Source organism: Alosa alosa, chromosome 19 (genome assembly GCF_017589495.1).
Source record: "Alosa alosa isolate M-15738 ecotype Scorff River chromosome 19, AALO_Geno_1.1, whole genome shotgun sequence".
Lineage (NCBI taxonomy): Eukaryota > Metazoa > Chordata > Actinopteri > Clupeiformes > Clupeidae > Alosa > Alosa alosa.
Genome location: NC_063207.1, coordinates 15,029,348 through 15,043,154, shown reverse-complemented (window position 1 = coordinate 15,043,154; position 13,807 = coordinate 15,029,348). Strand labels below are relative to the sequence as shown.

Here is a 13,807-nt window from a genome sequence, read left to right as displayed (position 1 = left end):
GATTCAGAGCAAGCAGTGTAGCCTGCATTCATAGAGAACAGATTTTTATTGAAAGCTAGAGTTGACAAGACTAAAACATGAAGATTAATTTACTGTACACTGCTAACTATGCTCGCATGGGTTTTCAATTAAACACGGTCTTTAATATTGTATTGGTGATTCCAAAGGTACTGCATGTTGTGTAATGTGACGTGTAATTTTACCACACAAAGTGAGGTTTCTGAAATTGATGACTTTATTTGCATTGGAGAAATGAATGGCAGCTGGGAAAGCTAACGGGAGGCTCAGTGCTAACGCTAACAAATACAAAAAAATATATATATAGTATACGAATAGTGAACTCAGAGGTAGAGGCCCTCCGGCGTGCCCTCCTGCTTCTTGTAGAGCACGTTTTCTTTTGACTTCTTGAAGTCCTCGTTCGTCACCTTCATCCTCCTCTCCCTCAGCGCCATCAGCCCTGCCTCCGTGCAAATGGCCTGAAACAAAAAAATAGCGAGGGGAACAACATGAGTCGTGGAAGGACAGGAACGGGGAAAAAAAACCCATATCAAAACAAATCTGCCACTTAATTGAAGCATCTGTCAGATACGGTGCCAGACTTTCTCTCTGAGGAGCGAAGCTGTCTGAAGTGTGAAGGTTTTTATAGTTCTGCTCTGAATGTGATAAGCTTAGGCTTGTGAGTGTTTGTGGAAATTTGGACAGATGTGCCAACATCACAGCTGATTTGTTATGCATTTTAGATGCAGTATGCATTCGCGCATTTAAATCACTGGGTGATTTTCTGACGATTAGCAGCAAAGCTGTTAAGAAGCTGTCTAGAAGTGAAGGGCATTTTAAAGACCTTTATGTCTGCTCCTGAAAGGTCATCCTTGGCGAGAATGAGGTCATCTAAGGTCACGTCGTCAGCCACTGTCATGCGGCTGGTGTGGATCTGGAAAATTCTGCGTTTAGTTTTCTCATCCGGAAGCGGGAACTCAATTTTACGATCGATTCGACCTTTGCAGCAAGGAGGAGAAAAAATAACAGTCAATCATCAGTCACAGAGAGAGAAACAGAGACTGTACATTTTACAGCACAAGCTGGGCCTATTCGACAACTATACTAATAACAGCTAAATAATTCCTTTGCCATCTTTGCAGCTGGGCATATTTGATCAACTTATCACTTAAATCACATACGATTTTCACTCAACGAAAAGACCTAATGAACATTTTACTATCTTAATACTTAATAAATAAAAGTTACACTTAGTCTATAAATGCTCTATAACTGGGTTACAGAGGATTTATAGATGATGTATAAATGCATTATAACATGTAATGTGATAACATTTACCTGGCCGAATCAGAGCAGGGTCCAGAGTCTCAATCCTGTTGGTGGCCATGATGACCTTAACGTCGCCCCGGGAGTCAAAACCATCCAACTGGTTAAGGAGCTCCAGCATGGTCCTCTGGATCTCCCTCTCACCCCCCGAGTTTGAGTCGTATCTACAAAGGCATGGGCAAATTAGTCAAGAATCACAATTTACAAATTAATCCATGTTTTGCTTTGATTTGAAAAAAAAAATATTCTAACCATTTCTGTGATGTTCTGTGAACTCTTAAATGATAATATATGTATAGATTTTTCGCCCCTGAAATCAAACACTCTTTGACGGAAATGAACTTAAAAATGAGTAGTTTCTTGTGGCACTAATCATCCCTGAAGGCTAGTCCCTCTCACCTCTTTGTTCCAATAGCGTCAATCTCATCAATGAAGACGATGGAGGGAGCATGTTCCTCCGCCACTCTAAAAAGCTCACGCACCAGCTTCGGCCCATCGCCAAGATACTTCTGGATGAGCTCTGACCCAACAACACGTAGGAATGTGGCAGACGTCTGGTTGGCCACAGCTTTAGCTAGAAGCGTCTTACCTTCAAAATGACAATGATACAAGGGATTTTAGAGAAGGCTGATAACAGCAATGATCATACATGTCAAGTCTAAAAGATTTCCCATAAATCTTACGTATTTCCACCCAATATCACTGACTGAGGTATATACTGTTTGAGAGACCCTATAGTCTATCATAAGTACCTGGTCGGGGGAAAAAACTATTGCACTGTGTGCATCATACCTGTCCCAGGTGCTCCGTACAAGATGACTCCTTTGGGTGGCTTAATTCCCATCTCTTCATAATACTCTGGGTGTGTCAGGGGGAGCTCAACAGATTCCTGTGAGGGAGAACACATTTACTGCCTTAGAGCTGGGTAAAGACTTAGAGATTTAGCTTCATCAGCTATCCATACTATCCAGCCACACTTCTGTCGCTGACTTTTTAAAGAAACTTGAATGTTATGTACCAATTGTTTTATGAGTATGTTTGTAACACTATCATACGATGGCGAAAATAATTAACGAATTTGCCACAGTTATCACCATAAACAGAATACCTTGATCTCTTGGATCTGACTGTCCAGACCTCCAATATCTGCATAGGTTTCCTGTGGTGCCTTCTCCACTTTCATAACAGTCACCAGGGGGTCTGTGTCATCCATCAGGACCCCAATGACTGCATGCACCTTTAAAATGAAAAACAGAACACTTGTCAGTATAGGCAGATGATGTGGATGTTACTTGTTATGCATCATAATGTGACCTTGGTTAGCATCTTCCTGAAAAACTCTTCGACCGAGGCTTCATTGAAGGCTAATGGGCTACCTTGTTCTATATTACCTTATGATTGAGGAGTACAGAGCATCCTGGTTCTAGAAGGTCTTTATCTACGAAGGACAGAATGCTGACATAGTGCTCCGAGCCCACAGATGTGGACACGATGGCATGGTTGTCATCAATGATTTCCTCCAACGTTCCCACTGACATGGGTGTCCCCCTCAGGTCATCAACCTTTGACCTCTCTTCCTGTAGCCAAAACAGTCAAAAAAGAAAGCCGTTTAGCTGAGCTTTTTACTTAGCTTACAAGTCTCCTGGTATCATTCATTAATCTGTCAGCAGCACATTACATTACTGAATTGCATTTGTCCAAATCCAAGACATTACACTAATTCCAGGCCTGCTCATACAGGACAAAATGACAGATTAAGGATACAAACCTCCTGTTTCTCCTCCAGTGGCTTCATCTGCTCTTGGTTCCTGATGAACTCCTCCTCCATCAGCAGGTAGTCTTTGATCCTCTCTTGTTTAAGGAGCTTCAGTCGGCACTGTGTATGAGGGGTTACTGACAAACAGCAGAGAACGCCATTTTTGGTGAGTACTCAGCGATACACAGTAGATAGAAGAAATCCAAGCTGACCCACTGACAATCAGCACATCTTGTAAACATATAGATCGCTGCACTTACTGCCTATATGCTTCAGCAAATGTTTTTGCATCCCAACAATCAACAAACCCATGAAGAATGAATAAGTAAGTATTTATTTATATAGCACATTTTTCATGTGCAACACAAAGCGCTCCACATACAAGACTGACACAAGACAAAAGATGCCAGACGGAGCGGCATAATCACCAGCGTACCCATTACACCAAGACATACAAACAGACAACAAACAAAGTACCAAATAATAAAAAGTAAAAAATAAAATAAATACAAATCATAACATTATAATCAAGACATTATATTAAACAAACAAATAGGCTTAGCAACACCTGGGCATTGGGCAGTGATGACGACTGGTGTTATGTGAAAAACACACAACATTTGTTTGCTTTATTTTAAATTATTGCACAAGTCATATACTCCAACAAAAAGCAGGTTGATGTCATACCTAATGGTAATTTGCTGGCAGCATCTGGTCCCTTTGATTTCTTCTTCCTCTTTCCAACTCTAGTGGGAATTGGTGGCTCATATTTCTTCTTTTTATCCTGCCACAAAGGAGAATACGGTATAATGACATTAATACACAGGATTAGATGTTAAAATCCCTTGTGCCAAAATGCAAGGTATTTTGGTACAGCATTTGCTTCTCAACTGGACAAATTTCAGTACATCTTTGCATTTAGTAACCACTTATGAGGAGAAAGTGTCATTGAAAACCTTTTAGGAGCAACACAGTTCAAACTCACTTTGTCATCCTTCTTCCCCCCTCCAGGACCATGGCCACCACTTTGGTTTTGACCCTGTGCAAGATAAGAGACATTTTCAGTGCAGTGTTTCCCACAGAATTAAATTCTATTTGTGGTGGTTGGTTTGCAGAATTAACTTGAATGCAACAATTGTTAAGACAGTGGTTATGATGCTAACCAGATTTAAGCACAATTTAGTAGAACCTGTAAAAATCATTGTGTGGTGGTCAATGTTGATATTGTGGTGGGCCGCCACAAATAAGTCAATGTATGGGAAACTCTGCAGTGATGTATGCAATACAAGGCACAACTACAAACTGTAAAACGCACTCTTTAATCAGCTAGCTGACTACAGACATAGACACAAGAAATAACTCAGGCACATACTTAGCATCTGCAATTAACGTCATCTTGAACAGGAATACATGTACGTTAACGTTACAAAACATAATTTGATCTTCACAATCAAATCAGTCGCTGACGTTTAACGAATAACAATACCAAGGATGTCAATGCCAAAGTTATCAAACTAACGGCGCTGGAGTTAGTTAACGTTAGCTGGCTCTAGATGACAAACCATCATTTGCTAACGTAAGCTAGCACTAGTAAATTGAGCTGAATATCCACTGTCACTGCGCTAACTCCGATAAAAGAACATGCTGTGTATGGACACACAATCAATGTCCATACAGATGATGTCCGCACACGAACTAAGTTACAAATTTCCACTACTAACAAAACCGTTCTTATTGAGTCTTCAGCCCAGTCACCAGCAAACGTTAGCAACCTGATAGCAAGCTAGCCGAATGTGTTGATAAAATAACACTGGTCCACAACAGAATGCATTACATATCTCCTCACAGTGTACAGTTGATAGTAAATTACACTCAGTAATCATATAAATAGAATCATATATTCTATTTTAAAATAAAGATTTAAATTACACACTTGAACATGTACGAAAAATGCTTGCTCACTTACCATTGTCGCTTGTTTTCAGAACATGTGTCCCTTGAAAACTACGTCATGCCAGCAAAGTAACGTCATCATTTATGAGACACGAGAATGGTGGTTCCACTGTAGCCTACTACCAGGTTCTGTGTTGTGCTGTGTAAGAAGAACAGGAGAAATCAACTCGGAATGTATAGCGGACTTCTTCCAAAAGGTCTATCAGAAGCAGAGCTTAGTTCTGATGATTCTGATGCGTGTGCAGGGGACCTTGATGGGGCTACTGGAGCCGATGTGAGAGAATGTAAACAGAATGCTAACGTTAACGCACTCATATCCAGTGAAACTTCACCCACACAAGGTGAGACTCTTGAGTTTGTTGACAGTACTAGGCCCAATCATTCCTCAAATGAATGCTTACCTGGGGTCTCTGAAGAGATGTGGAATAAGTTCAAACACCTTCAGAAGCAAAAGGACGACCAAAGGGGAGAGTTACCATCAACAAAACGAAAAAGAAAGCGAAGAGCGAATAAAAGAAAATGTTCTGACCCACAGCACAAGGAATCTAAACAGGTGGAGGAAGTAAATGCACCAGAAAAACACCTCGAAGGACTGAAGCAGTATTTTGGCATTAATGACAGATTTGAACCCCCGGCTTGTAGCAGGCCGCCTCCTAAATCTGGTCTTGAAAAGACTATTGACAGTGCTATTGAAGCAGGGGACTATAAAAAGGCAGAGGAACTCAGTGACAGTCTGGCCACTCGAGAGCTGGGTGTAAAAATCAAAAACGCGGTTGACTGCCGTGATTTTGTGCAAGATCAGGAAATTGAGGCCTCAAAGGCAGCCCAGAAAAGAAAGAAGAATCTTGTTTGGGGCTTTGAGGCAAAGAGGAGATGGGAAACTAAAAGCAACATGGGCTATATGTGAGCTTTTGTTTGTTAACAAACTATTTTGTTAATTGTATTAAATTAAAAGTTACATTAGCTTTCCCATTACAGTGCAGTGTTTTAATGAATTTCTAGGCCACTAGATTTCTATAAACAAACAGAGCAGTGATCTCCTTCAAATATGGGCAAACTTGGTGTTTTATTATGCCAAAGAGCAACCTGCACACAGTGCCAGATTTACTGCAGTAGTCTTCAGGCAACCATTGGTAGGCTAGGCTACAGTTGTGGGAATGAGTAGGGAAACCTGCATTGTTTATTGTGAGTTCTGTAGCACTTCAACATTAGATTTTAGTTCAATTCTAAGTCGATTTTATAAATGCCATGGCCATGTGAGGTCACATAACTTCTTGTGCTTTCATAATATAGGATCAAAGTCATATCTTACACGAGTGCCCATTTGTAAGCAGAAATAGGGATGCTTCAATGACATAGGCTAGGGGAGACAAATTAAATACTTTTTAATTAAATGTAATTTACAAAGACAATAAACACTGAAAGTCAATATTTTGTCACTAGCAACCTACATCTGTCCTCTGTCAAATACAGTTGCATTTACAGCTCTGAACAAAACCGTTCAAGAATTATTTAAGGAGAAGTCGGACGTGCGTTTTGTTTCATTCGTCCCTCCTGGCTGGGACAAATGAACCAGCATGGGGGACGAATGAAGCAAACAGCTTAAATTAGCCTACGTAAACTTCCCACAACTTCAATATTTGACAACATACCATGAATGGTACTTCAAGTATGTGTTATTTTAGATAGATTGCTGCTGGGCTATATGTCTTGGTTCATGTCTGTTGACAACTCATTGCCGTCATGGTGATGTGCGTATTTCGCGGTTATGGAAATAGCATGCACAATGCCATTAATATAGCTAGAATAATGCATGTTTCGAATTATATAATGTTTCTATAGTACAAAATGTTATTTCACTCTGTTTTTATGTGGTTAAAACCACCACACATCCAAATAAGGGCCCTTCATGACCCACAGGCCGTCAGTCTCCATAGGTTAACATGGCAAAACCCCCTAGGCTGATAGCCCCAAATATATTTGCATCTTTCTAAAACTGCTTTTCCATGTCTCACCTGCATAAAATATAGTATAAACACAGATATGTGTGCATTGACTTAGAATAAATGGGGTTTACTGCCTGGTCGGGACAAATGAAACAGGTGTTTCAATCGTCCCCCATAGACATTTAGCATTATAGGCTGTTTTGCATCCATTACAAACAAACATGCAATGTGAACGTCTGGGATTGGGGAGAGCACTAAATGCTCTACTGAATAAACATGAAGTCAAACCTTTAAATGAAAAACACTCTTTAATAATCAAAAAAATAAACCGCTAATGAAGTAAACTTGTGACCATCAAAAATCGTTTATAGCTTGTAACTCTGTGATAACAGGACAAACAGGATTAGTGGTGTGCGATACTGTAAAATCTGGTTTCGATCCGATACCAATTAAATATATGGCCAGTATTGTCAATACTGATACCAATACTGATATTTGTAACTAAAAGCAGTTTATATACTTTTATGTAGGGGAGAACAGTGTGTCATGATGATGTGAATAAAACATCAATATACTAAATTTAAATACATTATCATGACCACTATAGCCTAGAAATCTAGACACGCCCCTAGCAGCGGCAAATTACATTTGCTGCCAAGGCTATGACCACTAATGATTTTATGATTTCCACTGTTTAGTTTACAAACATTTCAGCAATGAAACATTGCAAAGCGGGCATGCAAAATGTGAAAGGAATGGTGTTTGCATGACTGTAGGCTAGCCCTTGGTGAAACAGGAACATTTTGAACAAATTAAGAGATATTGGAAGTGAACTAAAATTAAAGTATCGATCTCATCATGCTGGTATTGATCCGATGAAATGCCCACCCCTAAACAGGATGGCATTTGGCTGAGCAACGGAGGTTAATATGCTCTATGTTTTGTCCAAATGATGTCTGTCTATCATCGTTGCATTCGGAGAAAACCGGAATGTTTCATTCGTCCCCCATTTAAGTTTTGTCAATGCTAGCTTAATCTCCCTTACATTGGGGGCATGTTCACACTTTAGTGAGAATGCCTTGAAGAATAGTGTAATGCTGACATGAATGCACTGTGTTCGTTATGGTCCATGATTCATGGGTGGACATGTAAAGTGAGACGGGAAGAGATTGTAATGTCAAACACAGGAGGTTAACCACATTTATTGTCATATTTGAAATAAGATGTTAACTAGGCTACTCTTTTGTAACATTTATTGGTTTGTACCATAGGTAAAAATATATTTTCCAACTGTCCCATCATAAAGTTAGCAGGATATAGGCCTAGTCTGGCTGCATCAGCTCAGTAGGCCTATAATGCAGAGGTGTATCATGGGATTTGTTACATTTGTACACAGCAGCAAAGATCGTATTCCACAGTTGGATGGAGATGCAGTTATGAAGTCTGGAACATAATTTTCTGGAGCAGATTCTTAAATCAACTGGATTAGATACTATTCCACATTAGATATTTTAACTATGGTGATATTTTATACTCCGACACCAACCTGACATCATATAGGCCTATCATCTCGTCAAATAATTTGTAGGCCTATATTATGGTTAGGCCTAGAGTTGGATGTCTCGAGACCGGTCTCGAGACCACTTTTACATGGTCTCGGTCTTGTCACAGTCTCGACCGTCTTTGGTCTTGGTCTTGTCTTGGTCTCGGATCCCTCGGTCTTGTCTTGGTCTCATTGTCTTGGTCTTGACTCAGTCTGTCTTGGCCTTGGTCTCGATCTTGATACCCTCTGGTCTTGGTAGTGTCTTGGTCTCAGTTTAGGCGGTCTTGACTACAAGTCTAGTTAGGCCTAATCCAGTTTTAGACTGGATTTTATGTCTTGAATTTGTAACAGTGGTGCCAGCTGAATAACAGTTCCCTCCTATCTGATCTTATTACATGTAGCCTACTTTAATTAGTTTTTGCTTCTTTATTGCCCGATTACACACTGCCACTAGGAACATATTTGAATAATTTGTGACTGTGAAGAGTTTGCCTCTCTCTTGTAGTGGGAGCTTGGACCCGACTGTTGTGTGAAGAGTTAATTATTAGAATATCTCTGTAACCTTTATTATGGGAACTCTTAATTTCAGCCATCCAGCAGGCAGCACTCCCACTCATCCTCTGAGATCGGCTCACATTTGACTGCGTGCATTAGCATTCGCTCATTATGAAACCGTAGCAGCAGCAGCACCGCGGCGTCACATTTCTTTCTCCTCAAAAGGCACAGACATTAAAGATAATAATGCGAGCCGACACGGTGAGTACACCTCCGACTGATGAAATATGGAAATGGAGCTCAATGTTTATTGAGAGAGGTCGGCGTTTGCCTCTGACATTTCCCCCGCATTAAACCCAGAGCCAAGTTCCATTCATCTGAATGTTTAATTTCTGATAAGGGCACACACATTGTAAGCGGTTTCAGTAATGCTACACACTCGAGCTTAAAAAAATATACATATTTTTATTTAAACATATTCATCTCCTCTAAAGTGCCTTTCTGCCTCTGTCTTTCTTCCCCTGCCAGCTCTGTTCCGAGCACACTTTAGCCTCCCTGAATCGCTACTGCAAGAAAACTGGTTAAAATCGGTCCTTTTTTACTCTTTGTCTTCTGAGGAAATTCTAACGCTGTGTTCCCCACAGAGACCTTTTTATCCTCAAAAATACCACAAACTTCCAGCACCCACTTTTGGCGTGTTGAGGCCATTCACCAGGAGAGGGCGTTATGTGCATGCTAAACAATGTTTAGTGCAGTAACTGCACCTGCCCACACCACCATTGAAGACAATTAAATAAGGAATTATTCCATGTCTATTGTCCCTTTCCAGAAGCAGTGCAAATAAATATGATCTTGCCTATGCTTAGGATTTACACTGCTTATTATTTGTTTAGGACTTTTTCAACATACTACACTCTATGTAATTGGGAAACACCAAATCCTCACAGGAGTGAATTGATCCAGGACAGTTTGCACTCCTTGTTGTAAGATCCACCACTCTGCTGTCTTTGTGAGCTACACTTGACAGCACAGCCACATATCCTGCCCTATACACACAGAGGCTTGCACCGTCTCAGAGATGTACACAGCTTTGATTAAGCCAGGGTTTCTCTCCCTGTCAATCAAATCAGTGCTTTACCTCCTGAGAACCTTGTTCCATTTATGGATTTTGAAAAATATTGAAGATCTCTTGTAGCCTATGTCCATGTTGCTCCTTGTTGATTTGTGGCAGGTAATCCTACTAGATCTGGCATGGATACCAAAGCACTCCAGGATGCACCTCAGAAAGCATCTCCGCCTCATCCATCGCCTCCACATTTCTGAGATGCCATTCACTGATACAGCAGATGCTGCGTGCCTCCACCTGTCTTTGGTTTTTCACCTGACTGAAGAGAGGATTTTGCCTTACATCCCTCTGAACATGTGAGGGAGGAAGTAATTATGCAGATTCCAGAGTTTCCAAGGACTACATGAAAAATTCAAGCCTCTGAGTCTTGTCTCGGCTCTGTGGTCGTTGAGTTTGTTGTGTTTTGCCCTAATACTCTCTCTCTCTCTCTCTCTCTCTCTCTCTCTCTCTCTCTCTCTCTCTCTCTCTCATTCACTCACTCTCTCACTCGCGCACACACACACGCACACACCACTAAGACACAGTGCACACATACAGTTGTAAGCAAGGGGCTACACTGACAAGACAGACTGGCTGCTGATGTAATCTAATGACCAGAGACGGTATCTCTAGGCGGCATTATACAGGAAATGCTCTCCAAGAGAGTAGCCCCACTATGCTTTGTGAGATACCGTTAACAAGCTGCAGTTCCCCAATTTGGGATTTGCTTCAGATCCACATCTGAAACATATTTGTATTCAAGGATATTCCATATAGCAGGATAACAGCACAGTGCATATGGTATTTGGCTTGAGCTCAGTGACACCGTGGACATGTAAGAGGCATGGGGACTGTGCCTTCTCTAGTACAGGCTGAGCTACTCGGTACCTGACTTCTCTTACCCCCTGGTGTCGCAGGTTGGCCTATTTTAAACTGTTTGGGAAAAAATAATTTTCAGTTCTTAAACAACATGATGTGGGTAATGTACCCACTTGTAGCCCTCACAGTTGTTCTTTGTAGTGCTCAATTATGTGAGCATGTGTATGTAACTCATATTAGTCTGTCCAGTATTCCGACAATATAGCATGTGGAGAGAATGTGATTGCTGCGGTTTTATAACAGCAAAATACTTGCCTGTGTATCTGAAGCCTAATAATCAAAGACAGCGAGTAATCAAAGGCCTCATTGTGCACTCTAAAGAAAAGTATTCAAATCATGTAAGCTTCATTGCAGAGGCAATTATGCTCCTCTCCAACACCCAATTCCCACGCTAACGTGTCAAAAACATTTCTGCCATGTGTTTGAGAAAAATATCTTTTGTCACATGATGTTTTCAAACACCATCTAATTTTGTGCTTTTTTGACACTACAAAATAAGGAACCTTTCCTGTTTCGTGAATGTGGCCTCATGGGAATTGTTATGACAATGTGATTAAATTAGAAAAAAATGTTTGAACCCAGCAAGCAAAGTAGCAAATGACTCATGAAACTATTTTTGGAGCGGTGTAATCATCGTCGGGATCATGTGCAAACACACAGAGCACTATCATTAAACACACGCCGAGGAAATGGGGGTCTAATTTCTCATTTGTAATGTGGTGTTGTGCTTTCCGTTGGCCCTGTTAAATGACTTACGAGGCTGACACGCATAGATCTCCTGTTAATGGCGTCGAGAGGAGGAAATCATCTCTTCAAGAATGTCGCCAGTTTATCCTTTCTGCGGCAGTCATTACCGACACTCTGATAATTTGATGTTTTTTTTGCCCCCTGTGACGTTGTCTTACTTTATCTTCATTAAATTCTCAGATAGAAGGGTAGAAGGGATGGTGAGAGACCCAAATGAGAAATCCGCTCATACTAGCGAACCAGCTCGATTAATATTGAAGGCCTTGTCTGCTTTTTTCCTGCAAATGTCAATCCAATTCACCCTGCCCCCAAAGGTCGTCTTGCGCCTGCCTATGGGTGAAAAAGTGTTTGACATGGACATCATTTCACATGATGGTCATTTCTAAAGGGCTCCAAATCATTGTCCGCCTTCAAGAAACATACCACACAAATATTTCACATTACCTTCTATTATAATTGATGGAATTAACCTCTCCATAAATTAGTCACTGTGATTTATGTGAGTCCTTACATATATAGGCAACCGATTTGCTAAGGATTTACTACTTGGTCAGTTTTTTCAGCTTAGGGAAGAGCAGTTTAAATTTTTCTTGGCCATCCACCAGCCTGCTGTGTCTTTGTCCTGTGTTCTTCACATTTTCGGATGGCCACAAAGGATATCAGGACAGACACCATTTCCCAGAATGCATTAAAAATTGAACTTTTGTTTTTAGAAAGCAGAGCCCTATTCCCAAACACTACCAATGCAACCAGTCCCAGAGCTAATGCACTATAATAGAATGTACCCTGCTGGTTTCAAATCGGATCAGCCTGAATCAGAATTTGCTCTTCGCTTCCCTCTGTCCCCCAATTCAAGCAAAGCCATTTTCTCTAAGCATAGTCTATCTTTTGGTAAACACTACGGTGGGCTTTTAACAAGAACTATATTGTGGCTTTCTCTGTCGGGTATTCTTCCATACAGCCCCTTCCCCTGCATTTATCCCAGCAAGCCTCCTAGACTAGACATGCATTTTAAAAAGAACATTCACCTCTCTGTCTGTGGTCTCGCTGCAGTGGGATGGAGCTTCACAAAGCTGTGGCTACACTGTTGTTGGAATCGGGTCAGCAAAGGTCACTCGACTCCCCAGTTACCCCCCCCCATTACCTTCTTTTCCCCCAATAAGTTGTGTGTCAGCGAGACGGACATTATCGTCCTGAATAGCAGAGTGAGTGCCGCCGTAGTAATGGCTTTCTTCTCTCGTATGCATAAAGAAGTGATGAAAGTGCCTCCCGCTGAGAAGAGACTTTCTGTGTGTGTGTGTGTGTGTGTGTGTGTGTGTAAAACAGTTTGACAGTGTATGAGAGCATATGGTTATGAGAAATATGGAGTGTATGTGTGTGCGTATGTGTCGGAATGGAAGTGTGAGATGACCGAAGAGTGTTTTGTGTGTAAAAGAGATTGAAAATGTCTGAATAAATATGATAACAGTGTGCGGGGAGAGAGACAAAAGAGTGCGAGTGGTGGTGTGCGAGTGGGTCTGAGAGTCAATGTACACTTCATTCATGTGCATTTCAGTCTATGTGTGTCTGCATACCATGTTTACTCCCAGTCATTTGCTCTTCTGTGCCCATATCAGATATTCCTCACAGCTCTTGCTGTCTATCTATCTGTTTCTCTGCCTTTAATGTTCATCAGCAGCTGTGGGGGCCCCTGTCTGCTCGTGGGGACTTGTATTGGAGTGCAGGGCTTAATTAAAGCATTCATTACAGTTCAGACAGTAGCACGTGGTGCGCGCAGGAGCTGCTAATTTCAGCCTAAACATGCAAAGCTCCGGGTGCGTGCGTGAGCTGGATGCGAACGCCCCAAACCAGCACGATGACTGGAAATTGCCAAGATGCAAGAGCAATGCACCCTGGCATTCACTGCTGATAAAGAGAGAGATAAGTAGAAAAAAATAATGACAGTCATTAAAAGAATATCTAGAGTTCTATAATAGGTCTCTCAAGGAAATGTTTTTTTTATTTTTTCACGTAATTGGGCGTCAAGTCGTGTTTCAAAAGCTGATGTTTTGCGTGTTGGT

At 41.1% G+C, this 13,807-nt stretch overlaps 2 protein-coding genes across 2 annotated transcripts; one reads left to right on the top strand and one right to left on the bottom strand.

Moving 5' to 3' along the window:
* Positions 1-212: 212 nt before the first annotated feature.
* LOC125284501 (26S proteasome regulatory subunit 4) lies at positions 213-5,106 on the bottom strand. Its single transcript, XM_048228482.1, has 11 exons — positions 5,046-5,106; positions 4,065-4,118; positions 3,767-3,863; positions 3,092-3,216; positions 2,715-2,900; positions 2,432-2,560; positions 2,116-2,212; positions 1,723-1,912; positions 1,336-1,487; positions 842-996; positions 213-476 (listed from the first exon to the last, which is right to left on the bottom strand). The coding sequence occupies exons 1-11, from the start codon at positions 5,046-5,048 to the stop codon at positions 342-344; spliced, it is 1,323 nt and encodes a 440-aa protein (XP_048084439.1). The 5' UTR covers positions 5,049-5,106; the 3' UTR covers positions 213-341.
* Positions 5,107-5,120: 14 nt separating this feature from the next.
* On the top strand, positions 5,121-6,004 carry fam204a (family with sequence similarity 204 member A). The gene has a single exon (XM_048228486.1). The coding sequence runs from the start codon at positions 5,205-5,207 to the stop codon at positions 5,937-5,939; it is 735 nt and encodes a 244-aa protein (XP_048084443.1). The 5' UTR covers positions 5,121-5,204; the 3' UTR covers positions 5,940-6,004.
* The last annotated feature ends 7,803 nt before the right edge of the window (positions 6,005-13,807 follow it).